Consider the following 23,151-nt stretch of genomic DNA (forward strand, 5'->3'; position numbering starts at 1 on the left):
ATGGATTCTTTGTCTCTAGGTTAACGGATCCACCATAGATCTGCAGAGCACAATTCCTTCTCTGCTTCCCTTTTGTATAGCCTTGTTAAAACACAAAATACAGCTCTCCTTTTGCTTGCAAATTTTCAGTAGTTTACTTGACGTTGGTGAGTCAGAGGATCAATTTGGATGTTAGCTAGTCTTTGTTGAAACCTGCTCAAGATATTAAACATAGCATCCATTGTATCGAGGATTGTTCTGCACTGAGATATTAGCTAAATACATATACTCTAATGGATATTTCGTCTCGAACAAACAAAGTCGTAAACTTCTAATCACACCCAGCTTGTCTGTTGTGACGCGGGAATTGTCTCTTCCAAGTCGCCACTTAACGGATTTAGATGACTGCGGTTTATCAAATAAATTTACAGTAACAACACGGTGAAACACTTGAAACATTTGTGTAAGCTGTCACTACTGGCAGTGGCAGTAGGGATGAATCATTGGGATAACTATATCTCTGGATATGGAAACTTTGCTTCCAATCAGATAACTATGTCAGTCGGATATTCCGATGCATCAGTACAAGATACCTGAAGATGTACTAGTTTTCATAAAAGTATCCAAAAAATTACTCATTGTAAATGGAGAACATCGAAACAATCTTAGCTCTTAAAAGTAAAGAACAAACAGAGAGCTAAACTACAGGTCATACAATGTATCCAAAAATTTACAGTTACTTATCTGAAAAGCATCCCGTTTTGGGAGACCAAAGAATGCGTAGCGAGACCAACCTCTGCCCCCGACTCGACTGTATTTCCTCCAAGTGTCGGATAATTGGGCACGTAGCACTGTATGATTGCTGTCACCGGGGACAGCATTATCAGAAAGAGTCCCAGCACAACACTCAACCAAACCTTAAACAGCATGACATGATGGCTGGAAATTTCCGCTGAAAACAACGCCTGAACTGAAATGGCCAGACCGTTCCCATCCCAGTTCTCTCTGTTCTTCAGAGTTCAGAAAATCATCCTCCATGATGGTACACGGAGCATGCATTCAAGAAATGGAGGTAGACAGGCCATAGTCATCCGGTGCATCATGTCGTGGATTTCGCACCACAATCACAATATGTGACCTCTATCTTCTTCTACTACAGTAAGTTCTGTCTATCTCCTCGGAGAAGCAAAGGTGCATTGTCTTCTCCAGATTGCTAGGGCCTAAACCCCACAAGTCAACTGCACCTCTACGTTCATATGTATATTTCATGGTATGTACATGATTAAACTAAACTATCTGATCTTATTGTTTGACAACTATAAACTATCTTATTTCTTTATTGTTTGACAACTGTGCTGTTTTTTGAAACATTTCAGTTTCTACTCGTGTACCCAAGGCCGGCTCTAAGGGAGGGGCAGGCAATGCGACTGCCGGGGGGCCATGAAGCTTGGGGCCCAAGATAATATAGGTAATTAGTACATATAATTTTCTATTTGGCATAATAAGCATTTGAATATCCAAGACAAACAAATCAAAGCCTTAGATTACTCTTCCTTCCGGTCCAATTATACATAACGGTAGGGAAACATCAGATAGTACACACGCCATCATAGTAAGCAACTGAAAGCCCAAGTTTGATTTTGGTAATTAATGACACCAAGTTGCTAATGCCTTGTGGTTAAGTGATTTGAGTTAGGCATAGCAACACATGTGATGAAGGTACATGGTGGCATGGAAAGGTGGCCACATGATCACAAAGGGATGAAGCATGAAGTGAAGATCATGGTGTTAGACGAGGAGCAAAGTTATCAAGGCAAAGGTATAAACATAAGGTTTTACTTTTGCCGGTCTAAGATGAGTAGAGAAGTGATTGACCGGGTTTAGGATAGATAGCCGACTATCAAGATGGGAAATCACGGTCATCTCTCGAATCAAGTGCTACTAGGTCTACATCTTGAGCATATGCATTAGGATCTAGTAAAGTGCTAACTTAACTCCTTTGGTGAAAATGTTTGTGAAAAGCTAACACACATGCACTTTGGTGGTGGACACTTGTTGGTGTTAGCACATTTGCAAAGGAGATGGAGTTCCTAGGGTTGAGAGGGGTTTGGGTTCCTCTCTCCCTCCCGCCGAGCTTGCGAGGCGGGATTCGGCGCTTTTGAGAAAATTAAGTGCATATTTTCTATTGCGTCGATGGGAAATTTGGAGAAGTCGCGGGAGTGTTTTCTCGCTGAGAAACACTCACCGGACGCTGCGTGCGGAGGCACCGGACGCTGCGTGCGGAGGCACCGGACGCTGGCCTCAGAGTCCGGTGTGCTTGACCCTGCTAGGGTGGAGCACCGGACGCACTCTGAGAGCACCCGGTGGTTAGCGTCCGGTGTGCGGGGCGTTTTGCGACCCTCTCTGCGCTTGGGTCCGGTGAGCACCGGACGCTACCGGTGCTTAGCGTCCGGTGACCCTGCGGTTTACAGAACTCTCTGCGCATGAGTCCGGTGTGCACCGGACGCGTCCGGTGTGGACTTGCAGAGCGTCCGGTGTGTTGCAGGTAGCCGTTAGAATCTGACACGCGAGATTCAAGAAGGACACGTGGCTAACCCCAGTGCACCGGACGCTGGGGGTCGAGCGTCCGGTGCTCACTTAGTAGCGTCCGGTACCCCCGTTTTCAGCCCAGTGAAAACAGCCAACGGCTAGTTTTTGAGGGTGGCTTATAAATAGTTGGTGGCCGGCTTTGGGAGGCTCTCTCTTGCACTTTTGATTACTTGAGGCATACTTTGAGCTAGAGAACACTCCCTCCATTCATCTCCTTGCTTGTTTGCTCATCCTAGTGAGATTGAGTGAGATTCAAGTGCATTGCTTTGAGAATTGCATTTAGTGGCACTTGATTCTTGAGTTTGCTACGGATTTCTTGTTACTCTTGGGTGTTTCTCGACGCCCTAGACGGCTTGGAGCAGTGGTGGTCTTGAGCTCGTGATTGGAGATTGTTTCGAGTCTCACCAAGTGATTTGTGAGGGGTTCTTGAGCCTTCCCTGCGGGAGATCGCAATTGGCTACTCTAGTGGATTGCTCGTGGCTTGGAGGATCCCCATCTTGTGAGTGGATGTGCGGCACCCGCTGAGGGTTTGGCTTTGGATTGCCAATTAGCTCGTGATCCATCAAGTGGGTGTATCGCCACAACGAGGAGTAGCTTGCCGGGAAGCAAGTGAACCTCGGTAAAAAATCTTGTGTCATCTCTTGCCGAGGATTCTCTTGTGATTGTGAGTGATTGATTGGATATATCTCTACTCTACAACGTTGGTATAACAATCACTCTCCACTCCTTACTTTCTTGTCCTTGCTAGTTGTTTAGCTTGTTTAGTTTAGTCTTCTTGTTTAGGAGTTTAACTAGCCTTCTCTTGTTGTTGTGCTTTAGAGTTTAGCCTTGAACTAGTTTGTATAGGTGGCTTGCATAGCTTAGTTGAGCTAGTGCTAGAATTGCTTCGCCATTTGTTTTACTAACTCACTTGCTTAGTGAAGTTTGTAGAAATTTTAAATAGGCTATTCACCCCCCCCTCTAGCCATTTGGACCTTTCAGCAACACACCAACAGCTATGATGGATTAGTATTTTTATTTATTTTTTTCTTATTTATTTTGTGTATTCGCTATGCTCGTATAGTGCTAGGGCCTAGCATTATAAATTTATAATTCAATGTAGTTATCGAAATATATTAGATGTTGCCTAAGAAGCATTTGTCGGGTACTCAAAAAAGAAAAGAAAAACAAGAAGAACAATAAAGTATTGTTATATTTTATAAATTATACATATATTGCAAAGTAATTTTTATTATCCGTACTATATACAATAATTTTGATATAAAAGTTAGTTGAATGAGTCCTTGTCTTCTTACTTGCCCAAAGTCCCTTAAAATTATAAAGCCAGCCCTACTTGTACCAACATTTCTGATAATTCAGAGGCACGTGACAAATTTTGAGTAGTACCGATTCCTCAAAAAAAATGTGAGTAGTGTTCAATCCATCCCAAATTATAAGACGTTTGACTTTTTCAACACCAAGTTTGACAACTCGTCTTATTCAAAAATTTCTGCAAAATTCACTTCTTTTGTCATGGCTTGGTTTATTAATAAAAGTTCTTCAACAATGACTTGAATTTGACTATATTTATACCCATTTTTTTGAATAAGTGACGAGTGGTCAAACTTGTGGTAAAAAAAAGTCAAACGTCTTATAGTTTGGGATGAAGAGAGTACTAACTACTAAGTATGAGGTTGTCTAGAATGGATAATTGGCTTCATGAACAGCTGCACAAAGCGCAAATGCAGCCTGAGGCACACACATGACCTGATCTAAAACTACCTAGACTAAGGAGTGCTGCTGCCATCCATCATTGGCACATTCTTCTGATAGCAAAATAAAGGTGATATAGGGTTGGAACATTCTTCTGATAGCAAAATAAAGCTGATATAGGGTTGGGATATTCTTCTGATAGCAAAATAAAGCTCATGTAGAGTTGAAAACTTCAAAGGATAAGCCAAGGATAATGCTCGACAGGCAGATCCACATCGGCTGCTGGTAACCTAAACTTCGGTGCCACGTCCACTGTCAATCATGTCAGATTTTGTGATCCAGTTCTAACATGGAATAGCAGGGGCAATCATATATCACAAAACACTGGACCTGGCACAAGTGTGTTTTCACACTTATTAAGCTCCATCCTATCAACTTGAGTGTTGATAGCGAACCAATGCAACTAGTAAGCTATTCTCCGTTCAGAGCCACAAACCACACATCATGCGTGCTCACTAGAACATCTTTTAGCAGCATAATTTCAATAAGTTGCCGGGCTTATTATAATCACAAGTAATACATAAAATTGAAGTGGACAAAGAATTATGTACAAATTAGCATGTGGGGAGCCAGGCCCGATATTTGGCATTTGCCCCCACAGCATTATTTGAAGGGTCAACAAATGCAAGGAGCATTTGCATACATTTCTGTTCATACAGATACAGTATCCACAGATATCATACAAACAACTGAAGCATGCCCATCAAAGGGCGAAATGAATGACAAATCGAACACATACAGCCATTTCTGTGACTAAAATTCCGAGCAGATGGCCAGAGGCAGCAATGAATTTAATCAGTACCGCAGTACAATCCCTAAACTACTAGCTGGTGCAGCACCCCATACAAGATTCGTGGTTCAGTCTTGTGACGTAACTGTAGCAGAGTCCCAATCAAACCATGTACGTCATACCAACACGCATGATGTTCGAATGGGGGACCTTCAGGGTTGCAGTGCCAGCCCTGCAGTTCCTCCTGAGGAATGCATAGAAATAATTAATGACAAACTTCTTCATGAAGAGCGACTCCTTCCTTGCCCTCACATCGCCGTGTGCTAGGAGATATGTAAACCCAGATGCCATGGCTTCTCTCAGAGCTGCCAGCTCATACTCTAAACCAGGATCTTCTTCTGCAGACATGGAACTGGAGGGAAGCACAGGATCGCTACCATCTGTGGTGACCATTCTGTTGTTATCACCTGATCTCTGATCAGAAAGCAGTGGAGTTTGCAGATCCCCATCACAAGCAGGAGATTGAGGCACCTCAGATACAACAGATATGTCATCACGCTCTGCCTCCATTGTGCTTGCCTCGAGCGCAATTTCCTGGGCTTCCCTCCTAAGAAACTTTTCAAGGCTGTCGGCCAAAAGTTGCTCAAAGAAGCCATGATCTTCTTTCCTAATATCCTTATAACCATAGCGTGCAACACAGCGGAACATGTGGTAGTCCTTCTGGCCAACCCTTCGGAACAAGAACCTTTCTTCTAGAGCGACATACGGGACAGGAACATACTTTATGCAAACAAAGACAATCGTAGAGTGCATCGCTGGAAGTGTGACTAATAGTTGGCCAAAAATCGATGGGATTCCCTGGACCAGCTCATTGTACACAAGTCCAATGCCTGGGACTCTTACAGTGCCAAGTGTGGCTCCCAGATCAAGAATGAAGTCCAGGGATATCTTGCCACGCATCTCACTCTGGTACTTCAGCACACTTCCATAGTTCCATGTGTACATTATACAGAGAAACAGTGATGAGAAAGCCAACGGTAACCACCCTCCTTCTTGTATCTTTGACAGAACGGCAGTTAAGTAAACAAACTCTACTGCACCAAAAATAATAGGGAAGCATAACACAAGGAACAAGTTGGTTTGCCATATAAGAAGCATAACCAAAGTCACCAGTGCAGTGCTAACCATCATGACGCCAACTTCAGCAATGCCTGCAAGTTCAAAGAACAAAAATGGTATTAGATGCAAATGATACGTTTGTTTCCTGAAAAAAATAGAAAACTACAGGATTCTTTCAACACATACACAAATCTCTGTAGCAGAATATAGCTGATTTTTTTCTCAAAAACACAGGATATATGCACATTATTATATTAAGAAGATGAAAAAAAGGTACAAGAGCCCAAACAACACAACACAAAACTCAAAAACCACACACAGGCCTGTCTAACCATAAACTGATTATAATGAAATATAGTAAATGTAATGGCCAGTTTCTGTGGGGGTTAATATATCAAACACCACTTGAAGAACCCTAGATGTGTTCCTTGAAGATCAAAATACTCACCATATGCGTTGGCAATATCATTGGTACTCCTAAAAGTGGCCACGATGATGATGCACATGACCATTAGAAACCAATTCATCACAGGTATGTAAATCTGGCCCATGACTTTCTTGGAAGTATGGATTATCTTAATCCTAGGGAAGCAGCCAAGAGCCATGGCCTGCTTTATGCAAGAGAATGTTGCAGATATCATAGCTTGGCTGGCAATCATAGCTGCAAGTGTAGCAATCACAAATACTGGCCAGAATAAAGCCCCTGCATTGCATATCAAAATTTAGACTTAGAAAGTGAATACAAAAAACATTTTAGAGTGATTATGACCTTATATTAACCTGATACAGTTTTTGCCAGCTGAAAAACTTTACCTGGTACAGAATCATAAAATATTCTTTCTACAGCAAGTGGGTTTTTCATCAAAAAAGCAGCTTGCCCCATGTAAGCAATTAGCAGGCAGGGGAATACCACGGCGGTAAATGCTACCTGGAACCCAAAAGCACACAGGGGAACACGAAAACTTAGCGCACGTGGTGTTCTATGGACAAATATTGAAGAATGGAGGGAGTGCTAAGTAATCGGAAAAGGGGCTCAAATGACTAGTAATGTGTTAACCTGTATTGATTTGACAGAGAAATGGCCCAAATCAGCAAACATTGCTTCAGCTCCTACAGTTGTAGAATATAGTTAGCGCACTTAATGGTATACATAGAACCTTAGTGTCAGGATTTCATGAATGACTCAGAAAAAACAGCATTCTCAACCAGAAAAGTGGCATAAATGGCTTAGCTCAGGATAATTGATGCAATTAGAAAAAAAATGCATGGCAGAGGAAAGGGCATTTTCATCACTAATGATATTCTTTTGTTCTGATAAAAGCATTCCTGGTAGTGTTAGATATAAGAGTTCACAAATACTACTCGTTAAGAAGAGGAAATTATTTCAGTATAAGATTGGCCCTTGCTTCAAAAGGCATTAGAACAAGACAGGAATGCTATTGTCGGATAAAGGAGGCACCTGTGATGCACAAGACACAACCACCAAGAGCTGACCACGCCTTGATGCCATTTGTCTCAAAAAACAAATATATATACACTGGATTGAAAGCTCTCACAACAGAAATGTCATACTTAACAATATTATATATACCGATGGAGCCCAAGTTAATAAACCATAATGCCAAAATAGGAGCAAACATGAATCCAACTTTGCCTGTTCCAAACCTCTGCACACTAAACAATAGCAGAAGAACAACGATGGAGACAATTACAACAGCATCTGCAAAAGAAAAGGGAAGAAATAATGGAAAATAAGCCACTTGTATTCCTTCTATACCAAATATAATAAGGAAAGTTAATGTTAATGTTAGGTCAGTAAGCCAATGTAGACAAAATGCAAATTCTTGTAGTAATTAGAATGGGATTGAGCAAGGAGTACGAACTTGTGTCAAATCCTGGAACTTGACCCTGGAGACCACTAACAGCAGACATGACTAAACACAAATGAACAAAAGGAGTCTCAGATGTTACTAGCAGTTACATAACATCTGTTGAAGGAACAAACTAGGACCAAAGAGCATATAGAACACCTGACATTGACGGAGTGAGAATGCCATCACCAATCACCATGGAGGTACCCATCAGAACTAAAAACAGGAGAATGTTCTTGAAGAGTGGCTTCTTTTCTAGGCAGTCTTTGACAGAGATAGCACGCTCAAGTTCAGGAGTTGGCAACTTAAGCCTAAAACTAGAAATATCTTCATCCACACGCTGCTGATTGGGAAGCATGCTAACTTTTGCATACCTGCAAATCAATGAATACAGCGCAAAAGTGCCCCCTGCAGCCATGAGATGATAGTATCAGTACATCATCAACTCAGAGATCCATAAAATCACCCAGATGATAGTCTAGAATCATGATAGTGTTGAAACCAAAATTGCAAATCATACCTTCACCATTGTCATTAGCTTTGAGAACAATGAAGACATATTTAGCGAATGGGATCAATGCAATAGTGTACATGACCAGCGAAAGTGCTCCCAGTATCTCGACCTCTGACTTTATGGGCACTTTACTGAACACGTCACTGAAGACATAGAGAGGACTTGTACCCATGTCGCCGTACACCACACCAAGGGTTTGGAAGGCCATTGCGAAGGTGCTCAACATCGATATTTCCTGGAGCAAAGTGCAGCTCAGAGTTTTCAGTCATTGGGATCATGATTCTTGAGTACTAGAATATTAGAATCTGAGAAGCACATGTTTCCTCATTCCAGACACGAATAAGGAATCTACAGATAGTTGGACGCAAAGCTGAGCCGACCCTACCATCCTAACACCTATCCAAAATTGCTCCAAAGTTACACGTCTAGGATGCCTCCGGCGATCAGGCAAGAGGCTCCATTCATTCGCTACAACAAACGAAATGGTCAAAGCTCGCACGATTTTAGGTTTCTCACACACTAGAGACAGGCAAGAGGCTCCATTCGCGGACGCTACGGAGCGTTTCGATCCACGGACGCGCTCGGGGGCCGGGAGAAGAGAACGAACGCACCTTAGCGCTGTGGCCGTGCGCGCCGCGCACGTTCATGGACTCGACGTCGAGCGAGTCCACCCGGCGGGGCCGCTTCCCGAACCGCCGGCGGAATGCGCCGGAGGACACCCGAGACGCCGCCCCGGCGCCCCCGTTGGAGGAGACGGCCCCCGCCGAGCGCTCGTCCTCGAGCGACCACGACGGCGCGGACTCGGACGAGTCGACCTCGCTGCCGTCCACCCAGCGCGTGCCCCCCGAGCGCGTCGGCGTCAGGAACCGCGCCGACGGCGGCTCCTCCTGGATCCCGCCGTCGTCCATCGCGCCCACCTCGTCGTCGTCCTCCCCCGGCGACGGCGGCCACTGACAGGTTCGCGGGTGGCGAGTGGCGAGGCGCGGATCCGATAGAGGCGGGGTTGGTCGGAGCTCGGAGGGGTGAGCAAGCGATTCGTGTCGGGCCCTTTTGGTATTTGGATTTATTCGGCGCCGTGACAATAACGCGCTGCTTCTGGTTCGACCTCACTCTACGGCTGTGATCTTTGGATCGGTCTTTCCGGATTTTTTTTTTTAATTTCTTCTCGTGCCATCGGATAGCAGGTTGGGAATATTTTAAGTCAATTATTGTCGTTACAGTATTTTACATCTATAATAAATTTCTGCATAATAAAAGAAAAAAGATACGCCGAGTAAATTCCAAGCTCCAATGACATTGTCGCTTTCCAATCTGTGGCCTCGACGATTGCCTAGTTTTAATATGTTGAAATTTAGCGACATCAGTGACTACCGTTAGAGCGTACACTTCAATCATCTATAACGAAGGCCCCCAAATTTCAAAAATGTCACATAATACAACATCATATGAGCTTCTAAGAGCACCTTCAAGAGATTAGCAAAAAAGACTAGCCAAATTTACTGATTTAGCTACTCTCTAAAATAGATTTGACAAAAAAAATATTAGACTTCAACGGACTCTACGATGACTAATGAAAATAGACTATCCAAAAGTCGAGAGCGAATAAGGTGGAATGAAGAGCTAATAAATTTGGAGAGTCGCTTTACAGAGTCATTTGGAGACATTTTTCCTTCAGCAATAGCTAAATTTATCTTTAGAAAATGATTTGACTAATCTCTTAGATATACTCTAACAATGCATCTATCACATTAAAAGAATATTGGTCGCCTCGTCGTCAAAGATAACCAAATGATCATCGATCTGGCACCATCAATACTAGCCATGCTTAAACGGGAAGACTAGCTAACTTTCGCAGCCATTGCAAGATCATAATCTAACAAGTTGGTAACACAAAAATGCATATGGGGAATGATCAGCCCTGCAAAAACAAAAAACCACATGAAGAATGTTAGCCTGGATGCCTAGATAGACATTCGCAATCGAAATCCTTCATAAGAAATAAGAGCAAGGGATTGATAAAGAATGATGTCATTCTTTTTTTGGAACACATTCAATATAAATCCTGACTATTACAGCTAGTTTGGACTACAGTTCACTCCACCTTACCAACGCGGTCACCACATGGAGAGGATCAGAGAAGGGGAGCTGACATTAAAGGAGCAAGAAGAGCCTAGGGTAGCAAATAGGAGGAGAGGCAGCGGCCATTGTCATTATTAGAAGAGAGAGAGAGAGAGAGATGCTACGTATTGCTCTCCCTGTCCTAGTTTGTTTATAAGGCGCATATGCATATTAAGAACTGATGATGCATTTTAAACTTTTTTTTTGAGAAACTAGATTTTAAACACTTATATAAGAGCATCTCAACCGTTTGGCAAATAGGCTTTGCGTTCATGTATTTGCAAAAAAGTCTATCCAACGGTTTGACAATTGGGTCTTGCAATTTTGTTAACTTGGCAAATAGAGGGGGAAGAACTCGCATATATGCCAAGCCTCTCCGTGCTTGGCATCGCGTCCCTAGCGCGAAATCTGTCGCCCTCCCGCGTGGTCGCACGACTACTCCCTCCACTTTGTTGTCAAGTAATTAATGTCAAACTATTGGAGATTGCATCTTTTCATTTTTGCTATATTTATTTGAGACTTAGCAAACTCTCTTATTTGCTAAACGAACTATACAAAACGATTAGAGATGCTCTAAATCTCTAATAAACTCCATTAGCTCGTAGTAGTAATAATCTATAATTGGCCTCATATAGTCATATGCATGCGGTCCAAAGAGTGCTATGTTGATGCCTCAGCACCTCCGGACCTCCAAAGCCCTCATCTCACGGAAGCTGGACTAGGTATATTTATTCTTAATTTTCAGGTTCAGCCGCCTCAATCCATCTACATAAAGGCGCGACTTTCTACAAGCTCCTCGGTGCTCATGGCTGAAGCGGCAAGTCTTGCACTTGCGGCCACAATTTTACAAGCAATGAATATTAGTGACTGTCACTTCTTATCGGATTGCCAGCAACTAGTTTACTTTCTCAACAGGGAAGACATCACCCACCCACCTGACTGGCGCATCAAACCTTTCACACAGATCTTTGCTAACTGTGTGACTAATAGGCAATCATATTTACACAAGATCCACATAAGTTTAAATAGCACAGCTCACTCACTAGCTAGGCAAGCTTATTCTTCGGATACCTTGCAGTTTGAAAGCCATTGCTCTTCTGTGCATTGTGGTACAATATTTTCTGTTTTGCAAGCTCCATTTTCTGTAGACTTGCCTCATGTAAACATTATCGCAGCTTCCTGCTGCCAATTAATATAGCCTTGTTTATTGTCAAAAAAAAAAAGAGACATCCTACTTCTATATATAAATGATGACGACGATGACGGTGGACGTGAAATGATTAGAGGGCCCAGTGGGGCCCACCATAATTATGCAGCAGCCTGACGGCGACGTAACGCGTCTGTCGGGTATTCTGGCCCGCTTGCGCTTGGGGACGGCATCTTCTGCTCCGCTCCGCCGTGGCGCAGCGACGGCCGACGGGGTGCTGGCCTGGCCTGGCAATGGACCAGCCGATGCCAACCATGCTCGACTCAATTGGAGCACATGCGCCGCCTTCAAATATCCGCTGTGCCGTGGCCCGTGGGCCGTTTGCGGGAAGCGGGATCTGTGACTCTGACTCTGTCTCTGTCTGTGGTAGCGCGCGACGGCCCAGTTACAAACAAGAGCACCCGTTGGGCCGGTGTCGGTGGCCCAGTTGAGCCGGAATGAGGAGGGATTGGACTCTCCCACTCGGCCAGCCACGCATAGAACAAGGCCTGTTTGGTTTTGCGACGCCGAACGAGGCCACCTTCCAGTATATATAATCCAGATGAAATAGAACTAGCACTTCTGCACTTGAACGAAACTGGAACTATTTCAGTGGTTGTTCGGATCGTGGTAAGATATTTTTTTTCAAATAAAAAATTGGCGTTTTCATTACTGTTCGTGCCAAATCTTGCTTATGTCGTGTGATCGTGTCCGCACGTTCGTAAATAAAATATCTATCTATATGTTCAGAAAATTGAGCATGGGTCAGCTGATTAGTTTTCTTGTGATAAAATGTGTTTACTCAGAGTGTTTGTATCTTTTCAAATTTAGTTTAAAATTTAACAACGTTGTTGTTCACTCGGTGATTTTAGTTCCAACTAGCTACTTGGTCTCGATTTTAGTAGGGGACAGAGTTGGGAGCAGGTTTAAGTGATTCTCATTTGATTCTCTATGCGTGATTTTCATTGGGAATTCGAAGCTGGGAGTGCTCCCAAATGGTCTCCAAAGGAGAGTTTGCTTAGGAAACGGATATCGATGGAGGATGATTTTATCACCATCAGCCTTATTTTTTCATAAAGGATATTGAAAAGCAACGGTCTAAGATTTTCTTTTGGTGGTAGGTCAGTCTAAATGCATAGTTTTATAACACAGTTATCAAGACTATAAACTAGGTAATCAAGCCACATAAGTTTTACGGGGATGAAACTCCTCTCTCATCTTATGAAACTTCTTCATTTAATGACCCTACCAAGTCAGCAATTTTGCTTATGTGACATCCTATTTAATTTTTTTGCATGATATTCTCATAAAACATGCATTGAGACTGACCTAAGAGTCGTCATCGTCAATCTACATGTGAAAAGATAAGCGAGTGTGCTTGGACTTTCTCGAGGGGGGAGGAATAGAAAAATCACGCTGGTGGGCTAGCTTGGCGCAAAGTATGGCCTATTGTCTATTTGGGCCTGAGTTAGTCCAACAACTATTAAGTCGGCCATTGAGTCCAACTAGCCAACCTTAGCCAGTAATCCAATCCAATCCAATCCAATCTGTGCAACAGTAGGCTGCGCGGTCAACAAACCAGGAACACTATTTAAGTCATGATCTTAGTATGATATCAAAATATCAGCTAACAAATCTCTATTATCTATACCTATCTATAAAGAGCCAAAATTTCAGTCTGCCTTTTTTTTCTGCCAATCTCCAGTCCGTTTTGGTATGGATGGCAAAGTCCACCACGGCCTCGGTGCAGAGTTGAAACATACTAAACACCAGATCTCCTTCCCAAAACCAAATCTGACATGCACACGATAAGACCTGTATCCAGCAATGCACAAAACCAGATCCAGATATCAGATCAGATAAGTCCAAAACAAAATCACATACATAAAAATCATGTATACCAAATAAAGGCCACCAACCATGCCCAATCCCTCCCAAATCTATATTCCAAAGATTTTCTAAATCTGCAAGTAAAGTGCAAGGGACTAAACCGAGACTGAATCAAAACCGCCACACGGATCCAAATCCAAACTCATATTAGACTAACTCTAGAAAGCCAACTTATAAAATCATCAATTGAACAAACTTGATATTTCCTCTGTCGACCTCCACAGCAATAAACAAAAAAGGATTCCTTTCTCCATCCATACACAAATTGATTGAAGACAAAATCAGAGAAAGAATTGACGAAATAAGAGGAAGAATCAAAGAGGCATCAGAGAGGGTCGCGTCTCCAGGCAGCCTGGGGCACCCGCGCCGCCGCGTCTGCGCTCGCTAGCCACGGTGCCCATGACATCGTCTCCCTCGCGCGCGTGGCCAGGGGCGCCCACACCGTCAATCTGATGCACCTGCACCGCCAATCAGGTTTGCCGGAGCCGCGTAGCCGCCTACTCCCCCAGGGGTCACGTCATCTCCTCCAAGGGGCGGCTCGTGCACCTGCCGTCTGAGACAACGAGAATCTGACGAACGGAGCAGAAGGCGACGGGTTAGGGTTGGGGAGGACCAAAGGAGGTCGCCAAGGTCATAAATGGCTGCGGCTAGGGTTTCGAGAATGGAGTAGGGTCGGGGCTCACCGGTTGAAGGGCTCGATGGAGTTCATGGTGGCGAAGACGACACCGGCGCGCTGGCGTGCGGGGGATTGGGATTCTGATTGCCCGCTTACGGCATAGGGGACTGGGAAGAGGAGGGCCGTATCGCGCCAGCCGCAGCCCACATCGGTCGAATCGGAGGGGAAAGAGCGAGGGAGAGATAGATGGCCCTGTTTGGAGGCCGTCTACCAGATCGACAAGGATGGCGAGTTGCGGAGAGAGGAGTGACTGCGTTCCCAGCTACCAACGTCGCGATGGCGATGGCCAAGCGATGGAGCACAATGGTAGCAAGAGAGAAAACGGATGTGATACTACACGCTCAAGAGCGATGGTCTGAGTGGGATTTGGACTGCTAGAGCTTGCGGCGTGCTGGGAGGGGAGGGGCGGCGATTGCGCAAAGCGCAAGCTTCCTGCCGCCGGCTGGTCGACGAAACACAGGTTAGATGCGTGTCTTTCTTATCCACTTCTCCCCTTGTGCTGGGTGCGTGAATTTGGGCCGTGGGACAATGTGTTTGGGCTGTGTGTGCATGCAAGTATTGGGTTCTTGGATGGATGCCTAATAAGTGCATAAATTCAATGAACATCCTTAGGTTAGTTGTGTTTTAAAAACTTAGTTATTTTTTTCGTTAAAATTTCCTTCCAATCCAAACAATATAGTTTAACATTTTAATCAAATTCTAAAAAAATCATTAAGAAAAAAAATGAAAAATTGGATATTTATTAACAAGAAACATTAGTAGCGATAAAAGAAAAAGATGTAATTTCCTGCATAGATTTTAAAATTTAAAAACAAATATAAAAGAAAAATTAAAAATTAAAAAATAATTCATACTACAAAGAGCAAAATAAATTAAAAGCTGTTATGTCAATTATTTATTCTTCAATAAATAAAAATTAAAGGCTAAAGCTGAAACATATTAAAAAAATACTATTAAGCCCTAGCAAAAAAAAATACACAATATAAACTAAAAATATAATATTAACCCGTAGCAACGCACGAACATATTTACTAGTAAACATTATGTATGACTTCAACTGATATCAGCTGCACAAGCGATGCCACTTATACTATTCAAATACAAACCGACTACAAGGTTCAAGTTTAATCCTTCTAATAGCTTGTCTTTATATAATATTGTACACAGTTTTCCCTATATATATTTTTTCCATAAAAAGTATCATCAAAGTTTTCATCAAGCAATATTCATATAAAATATGTATATATCATATCTCACATTTCCCTACCATGGTTTCCGCAATGGCGAATTTAGCCAAAGACATCATTGGGGTCAATTTCATTGTATCATATAAATTTTTATTAAGCTTAAATAGTAATTTACTAAAGTGTTTAGAAATTTTGTCAATGTCGTTAAACACCGACAAACTCTGCTGGTTTCGCAACCTGTATTCAAGATATGTTATGTCATATCTTTTGTTTTCCTCAAGTTTTTCTTTAGAGTGAATTAGAGGCATCACTCTTCCTCGTATACCAATTATGATATGTTGTGACTAAACTTACTTATGTGTTTTTTCCAATAAAGAATTTCTCATATGAATTTACAGATGATACAATAATCTATATATGGTTCATTATTTTTTTGTTTCTCAATTAACCATTGGTGTTTAAGGAGTTCTGGTAGCATATCTACACACAAATCATATTTTCCTTATTATATTTTCCCACAAGGTTTTTGGAGGACTTAATCTAATCTCAATATTTGATGCAATCATAGATCCTCTCCAACCGTCCAACAAATCGATGCAGTCAGGGATGGGTGTGTCCATTCGTATCATTGACATCACCATTGACCTTGCAGGAACATTTCGGGATGATGTCACGTTGAAGTTATGTGGTGCATTGTACTATAGGGTAATTTTTTTTATTTTTGGTATTCAATAGCTTGCTCATTTTCATCATATGTTTCAACAAAATTGTGTATGGTACTTAAACAGTGCACCCAAGTTCATTTGCTTGTACCATTGTCCTTGGAAACATTCAACATGTATTAGAGCATCTCAAAGAGCCATTCTAAAATTTCATTTGAGTAAGAATATTTGTACCCTCCAATAGCTTTTCTATATGTTGTGCGCATCCTAGAGACTCATTCTCGTTCTCCATCTTTGGCTAGCGAGAAATTCGAAATAAAGAATGTCTATATTTGGATATCCAATTAAAGAGGTTGTTGGAGGATTTTTTGTCACCAAAAACTCTATCTCTATTCTCATGAAGTAGAAAAGATATTAAAAAGATCTCTTAGAGTTGCTCTAAATATACACAAATCCCCAATCAATAATACAAAGCAATTTATTTCTCACTCTTGTCTCTCAAGTTTGATCTCATCACTACCAACACAGGACAAAAATCGGTCGGATTATTAGAGAGAATCAGGAATTGGGTATATAAAGTGGATAATTTCCGCAGCACTGACATATTTTGTACACCATGAGTTGCAAGGAAACTAAATGATATTTTGTATATGGTAAACAAGAGAAAAAGCAAGCGCTTATCTCGGTAAACAAATTAATATGCATATACATTTTTAAAATGTTGTTTGGGTGCTTGTAGCGGTGGAGCCAGGGGCTGAGAGGGGCCATATGCCCCTCCTAACATATCACATTGGTTACCTTAGATGGCACACACTAAGCATCATATTGTTCTTGATTGTGTGTATATCCCATCCAACTACTCTAGGATAATTTTGAGCATCAACACTATTTGGACAAAGGCCGGTCAGTGTTTGGCTCAGGTCATAGCCGGTCGGTAGTGAGGCGATCAGCAATAGCTGAAGAGGGATGATGTACTCACAGTTGTGGTGGTGGTGATGTTGTTGCTATGAGAGACTAGAGGTGATCAGTGTGTGTACACAGACAAAATAATAATTAAGTTTTTGTACTCTAGCTACTGGATTATTAGAATCAAGAATCAATAAAACTATGTTTAGATACTTTTTTATATCAGAGTATATATCATCTAATAATTAATTTTCATATTACGGTACAAGTTGACACTTGTTTTAGCTAGATCTCAGTACAAGAAATGCCTACATAATCTAAGGGGTATGCATGCATCGAGTTTCTTGTTATGACACATACACGTCCTAAGTTTTCTTAAACATCCATCTGACATCTATTTTTCTGATTGGATTTGGAATCATGATGTTTAGGAAGTTAAGGGCTTAACTATATAAACTGGGGATGGTGACTATGGCACAATATAATGAAGTAGCAAGTTCAGAGTTGCCCTTAGAATCAGTGGTGGAGCCCAAAATTATACACATTGGGCGCCTAAAATGATTCAACTTATTATAAAACTCGTGAACCACTTAACTGGTTATGCTACTCATGGTGATCATCTGGGTTAATTTATCGACTTGACATAGATGCTCGTATTTTGTTATTAGATATACATTTTTGGTGTGATATGTTGGGCATTGGCCCCTACGTGCACCAGCACTCCCCTCTATGGCTCCGCCACCGGGTGCATGCAATGTAATTAAGGTTGGTGTGAGTACAACGACGATGTGGCGATGGACGTACTTCTTATTTCCCTCCCTTATAATCTAACCCTGTTCATGCGCGCTGATGTCAGAAAAATCATTGTAGGTAGCAGGTGCATGGACGATGACGTGCAGCTTGAGAACTCGTACGTAACTATATATACGTGTGTGGTGTAAATCGATTCCTTGCGGCAGTAGTGGTGGTCGATCATGGCGCTCCGCTGATGTCAACCTCCAATATCCTGTGTACCGCCGCTAGCTGTACTACGTTACTACTATTGCGTTTCTCCAACGCGCTATGTGTCTCAGTAGTTTCATTATCCATCAACAGATACGGATGGGAGATGTGTCCAATTCTTGCTTCGTGGTCATGTTTAGTTTGTCAAAACTTTTAGGTTTAGCTACTATAATATTTTCGTTTAAATTTGTAATTATTATTCAACCATAGAATAACTAGTGTTAAAAGATTCGTCTCGTTAGTCAGTTATTTTTTTATTTATATTTAATATTTTATATATACGTTTAAAGATTTGATGTAACGAAAAATTTTAAAATTTTGGAAATGTTGTTGATCGCATGATGCGTGATTGATTATAGTCACGCGTCTTGCCCAAGGATCAGCAAGAGGGACACCACCAGTTCCATCACCGTTCCGTCTCGACTCTCGACTAGCGCCCCTGGCGGTCGTCGCCATGACTAGTCATCGTTTGCGCGCGTCGTCATGTCTGTAGAATAGAGCGACTGACAACGAGCTTTCGCCCGGGACACGACGACGTACGGCGCCGTGCGGCCGGCATCTTGTGGCGCCATGGATCAAATCACCCAATCCGGCCGGCCGGGTAGTATACTAGCTGTATGTATGCCACTAGAAAGCAACGAGTATTATGTTTGTTTATAGTAGCAATCATGGCAGCACAGGCCTACTCAGGCCTTGTTTAGATGTAAAAAAATTTAAAATTTGAACACTATAGCACTTTTGTTTGTATTTGATAATTATTGTCTAACCATAAACTAACTAGACTTTAAAAAATTATCTCGCAAATTACAATCAAATTGTATAACTAATTATTTTTAATTTATATTTAATGTCTTATGTATTCGTCTAAAGATTTAATGTGCCAGCGAATCTTGTAAACTTTTAGAATTCTAAAGTCATCTAAACAAAGCCTCAGCAACGAACAGCAAGCAAAGTATTTGGAACACGTACGTAAGAGTAATTAAAGATGACGCGCGAAGGACGACGGTACACGCCTTGTTGCTTGCATGCGCAGTTTTGCACACGCATGCTTACATAGCCACCGTTGATGTTTATAAATAAGAATCTAAAGATTCAATGTGATGATTTTTTTTTAAAAAAAATTAGAACTAAACCAAGCCTAAGTAAGGTAGCCAGCCACTCCAAGATAATTATTATATATATGAGCCAGGAGACGTGGCTATATACTACAAGATTTCTAGGGCCTTGTTTAGTTCCTTCTCGAAATTTTTTATAATATTGTAGCAGTTTTGTTTGTTTGTGGTAATTATTGTCCAATCATATGGACTCACTAGGCTCAAAAGATTCGTCTCGTAAATTTCGATCAAACTGTGTAATTAGTTTTTATTTTTGTTTATATTTAATACTTCATGCATGTGTCTAAAGATTCAATGTGACAAAGAATCTTGAAAAGTTTTTGGATTTTGGGTGGAAATAAACAAGACCCAAGTTGAAGCAAAGACAGAGGAAGTAGATACAGTAGAACCTTTCCATATATACTAGCCGCTGCCGCTCCTCTTTTCCTAGCCACACACACGCAGTGGTAGCTCACTATGCCGCATGTCCATCCCACATGTGTGGATATATATATACTATGTATGTATAGAGAATTAGAGACACTACTCTGCATTGATCGACAATGAACATGAGGCGGACATACGAAGTGGGTGTGCAATGGCTGCTACCAGGACGCCAGGACGAAAACCTACTTGTACTATATCGATGCACACAATTGGAACGGGCTGCTCCAACTATTCTTCTACTATATATGTTGTGCATTTAGTGCTAATGATCTATGGTCTCCTACTCAAATGATCTTTTGGGTTGGGTTGGGCTGCAATGTTTTCTTTTTCATAAATTGAACATGGGGTTTGGTGCGTGCTTCTGTTTCTCTATTAGGGCACTCACAATGCAAGACTCTATCACAGAGTCCAAGACACTTAATTACATATTATTTATGGTATTTTGCTGATGTGGCAGCATATTTATTGAAGAAAGAGGTAGAAAAAATAAGACTCCAAGTCTTATTTAGACTCCAAGTCCACATTGTTTGAGGTAATAAATAACTTTAGACTCTATGATAGAGTCTGCATTGTGAGTGCCCTTAGCCAGTCCTCTGCCTTATTAACTAGGAACTTGATACATGGAGCCAGTTGCGTGCATTGAGTTTAGTGGAGCTTAGTTTTTTTTAATGAAACAGGAGGATGCCCCTACTGAAATTTTATTGAAATTTGTAAAGGAGAAGTTACAGAGCTCCACCAAGATGGCTTAAGAAACAAAGAAAATTATAAAAATTATACAAAGCAGCTGAGCCATTGATCAAACATTGGTTGATATTTTCCTCCCAAGTCCTCTGATCCTCAAATAATCTAGAGGAATGCCAGTTGTACCATCAGAGTGTAACAATGGGATCCTTGAGGTCGTCATCGTGTCCATTTCTCTCTAACAAAGCAGCTGAGCCATTGATCAAACATTGGTTGATATTTTCCTCCCAAGTCCTCTGATCCTCAAATAATCTAGAGGAATGCCAGTTGTACTATCAGAATGTAACAATGGGATCCTTGAGGTCGTCATCGTGTCCATTTCTCTCTACACCAAACTCCCTCACAAAACATTACTACGTACATATGTGTTGGCTTGTGCTGCAGAAGTGTGATTTACCGATTAATTGCTCTATATTCTCTTGCTCTTGTCCACCTTTGTATAGGTAATAAATTATATATATGTTAGCTATTTAGTCCTACATTCCAAGATATAAATATATGCTCTTTGGGATTGGATATACTCCCTCCATCTCAAATCATAAGACATTCCAAGAATCTTGAATAGTCGTCAAAATATTTCAAGTTTGACCAAAATTATACGATAAAATAATAAAATTGATAATACCAACTAAGTATCATTAGATTCTTCATTAATTATATTTTTATAGTATATCTATTTAATGTCATAAATTTTTGTAATTCTCTCTATAATTTTAATCGAACTTAAGATGTTTTGACTCTCCAAAATTTCTGAAATATCTTATAATTTAGAATATAAGGAGTATATTCTAAATCTTTGTACTCTGTTTTCTCTAACTTAATATATTTGAGTCCTTAGTAAAGAAAAAAAAAATCTTCCAAACTTGGTAACGAAAGAGAAAGTTGAAAGCGGCGGTGTTGCAAATCAATTAATGGCGGCACCGTACGTCGACTAAAAAGAGAGACTTGGTCACAAAGTGTAGGATCGGATCTTCCAAGTAGTGTGCAGCAATCCACCTGTGAATGGGAACAACTCACCCCCCACCATGCCCGTTTGGCCGTTTGGAAAAAAAAAAATGAGCGACCGACCGACCGACGCCAGCCCAGCAGCCGCTGTTCCATTTCGTTATGCACCGAAATTCAGGCCTCGTTGAGTTCGCGAATTTTCTTTTAGATTTCGCTAGCGTAGCACTTTTGTTTGTTTGTGGTAAATATTATTCAATTATAAGCTAACTAGGATCAAAAGATCCGTCTCGCTATTTATAGACAAATAGTGTAATTAGTTTTTGTTTTCGTCTATATTTAATGCTTCATGTATGTGCCGCAAGATTTAATGTTAAAAATTTTTGTGACTAATAAACAAGGCCTCAACGCACACGTACCCAACGCCCGGGACAAGACCGTCGTGTTTTTTTACTTGAAAATTATCTCCACTACAGTGCACCGTCGGAAAAGGTTTCTAGTTGTAGCAGCCGTTTGCATTGCAACGGCATATATATGCAGGTAGTAGGCGATCGATCCGCAAATCGCAACGAGACGGTGGGCGTCGGGCGGCTAGACTTGACTCGAGAGCGACGGGTGCATGCGTACCGACCTGCCCGCCTGCTCAAAGACAGGCAGGCAGCAGCCAGCTCCGAACCCGTTGGATCCAGTGCACGCGCGCGCGGCATGCACAAGCAGCCGCCGTGCTGCGCGTGCGCGTGCGCGTGCACCCGCCCGATCGACGTGCGCGTCTCGCCAACACCCGAGCGCGTGCCACGCCAAAGCTCTCTCACCATGAGTCCATGCTCGGGCGCTTAATTAAACTTCCCGCGTAAACAAATTAGTAGAAACAGCAGTGAGTGCTTCTACTAGAGCGTAGTAGGAGTGCTGATCCTATATACACACAGTGAGTACTATATATATAGATCTCAGAAGTTTGTTGTTAGATTTAACGTGTGGAGTTGGCCCCTATTTTATTAAAAATGTGCAATCTTGTTTTAGTCCTGTATGATATATATTTTGACTGGACGTCGACTTACCTTAGCTTATATGTGTAAAAAGAATAAACACACACACACACACATAAAATGTCCATCCAATAGAGATAGACTGATGACAGAGGATGTGCGTCACAAAAAGAAATTCCGGAACGTGCGCGGAGAGTGCAGGAAAAGATTACGGTTGTGTTGTGCTGCGCCTACGAAACGTTGCGGGGCGACGCCAAATCCTGTCCCCTTCGCCACGTCTGACAGGGACGCCTCCCCCGCTCACTTTGACCGCGTCCGAGATCCGCCCCGGGCCGGCTTGACGAACGAGGCGAGTACTCCAATCATCCTGCCGTGTGGGGCCGCGCGTCTCCGTTGATTGCCTCCTCCTGGACGGACGTGCCTCTGGCCGTCCTCCGGGTGGGGGCCGCGAATCCCCGCGCGCCGCGTGGACCAGCGCCGGTGGACACGTACGCAGCCCGCGCCACAGATCTTTCGTTTGTCTCCTCCTTTTTGTCACGGCTACGTACGGTACTCCTCCAACAAGCAGCGTGCGCTCATCGCGTCAAGCCAAGCGGAGGGAAGCAACCAACCAAAGGAGCCTCAAAAAGGGCTGTGCGGCGACGTGCAGGAGACGGGTCGCACAAAGCCGACGTGGCAGACGGGCGGCGCCGGTGTTTGCTGCGCGTCGACGTGCAGCGAGAGGGCGGCAGGGAGGGATGTCGGCCGGGGGAAGCGGACC

General features: G+C 42.4%; 1 protein-coding gene and 1 long non-coding RNA gene across 2 annotated transcripts; one reads left to right on the plus strand and one right to left on the minus strand.

Annotated features, from left to right (window-relative positions):
* On the plus strand, window positions 935-1,659 carry LOC110432563. The gene is made up of 3 exons (XR_002449990.1): window positions 935-1,051; window positions 1,139-1,249; window positions 1,356-1,659. It is a non-coding gene; the product is annotated as an uncharacterized LOC110432563 (long non-coding RNA).
* LOC8056191 (potassium transporter 23) lies at window positions 4,975-9,641 on the minus strand. Its single transcript, XM_002462261.2, has 9 exons — window positions 9,166-9,641; window positions 8,561-8,789; window positions 8,200-8,448; window positions 8,053-8,103; window positions 7,629-7,889; window positions 7,227-7,279; window positions 6,983-7,097; window positions 6,618-6,872; window positions 4,975-6,261 (listed from the first exon to the last, which is right to left on the minus strand). Exons 1-9 carry the CDS (start codon window positions 9,460-9,462, stop codon window positions 5,213-5,215), a joined length of 2,559 nt encoding a protein of 852 aa, XP_002462306.1. The 5' UTR covers window positions 9,463-9,641; the 3' UTR covers window positions 4,975-5,212.

This window comes from Sorghum bicolor, chromosome 2, assembly GCF_000003195.3.
Source record: "Sorghum bicolor cultivar BTx623 chromosome 2, Sorghum_bicolor_NCBIv3, whole genome shotgun sequence".
Taxonomy (NCBI): domain Eukaryota; kingdom Viridiplantae; phylum Streptophyta; class Magnoliopsida; order Poales; family Poaceae; genus Sorghum; species Sorghum bicolor.

Excerpts from the sequence above, each read along its gene's own strand:
- LOC8056191 (XM_002462261.2), bottom strand. The coding sequence starts at position 9,462 with ATGGACGACGGCGGGATCCAGGAGGAGCCGCCGTCGGCGCGGTTCCTG. Across the intron at positions 8,104-8,199 it reads TCTCACTCCGTCAATGTCAG|TCATGTCTGCTGTTAGTGGT; the intron begins GTGTTCTATATG and ends ATTTGTGTTTAG. Across the intron at positions 7,280-7,628 it reads TTGTGTCTTGTGCATCACAG|GAGCTGAAGCAATGTTTGCT; the intron begins GTGCCTCCTTTA and ends CTACAACTGTAG.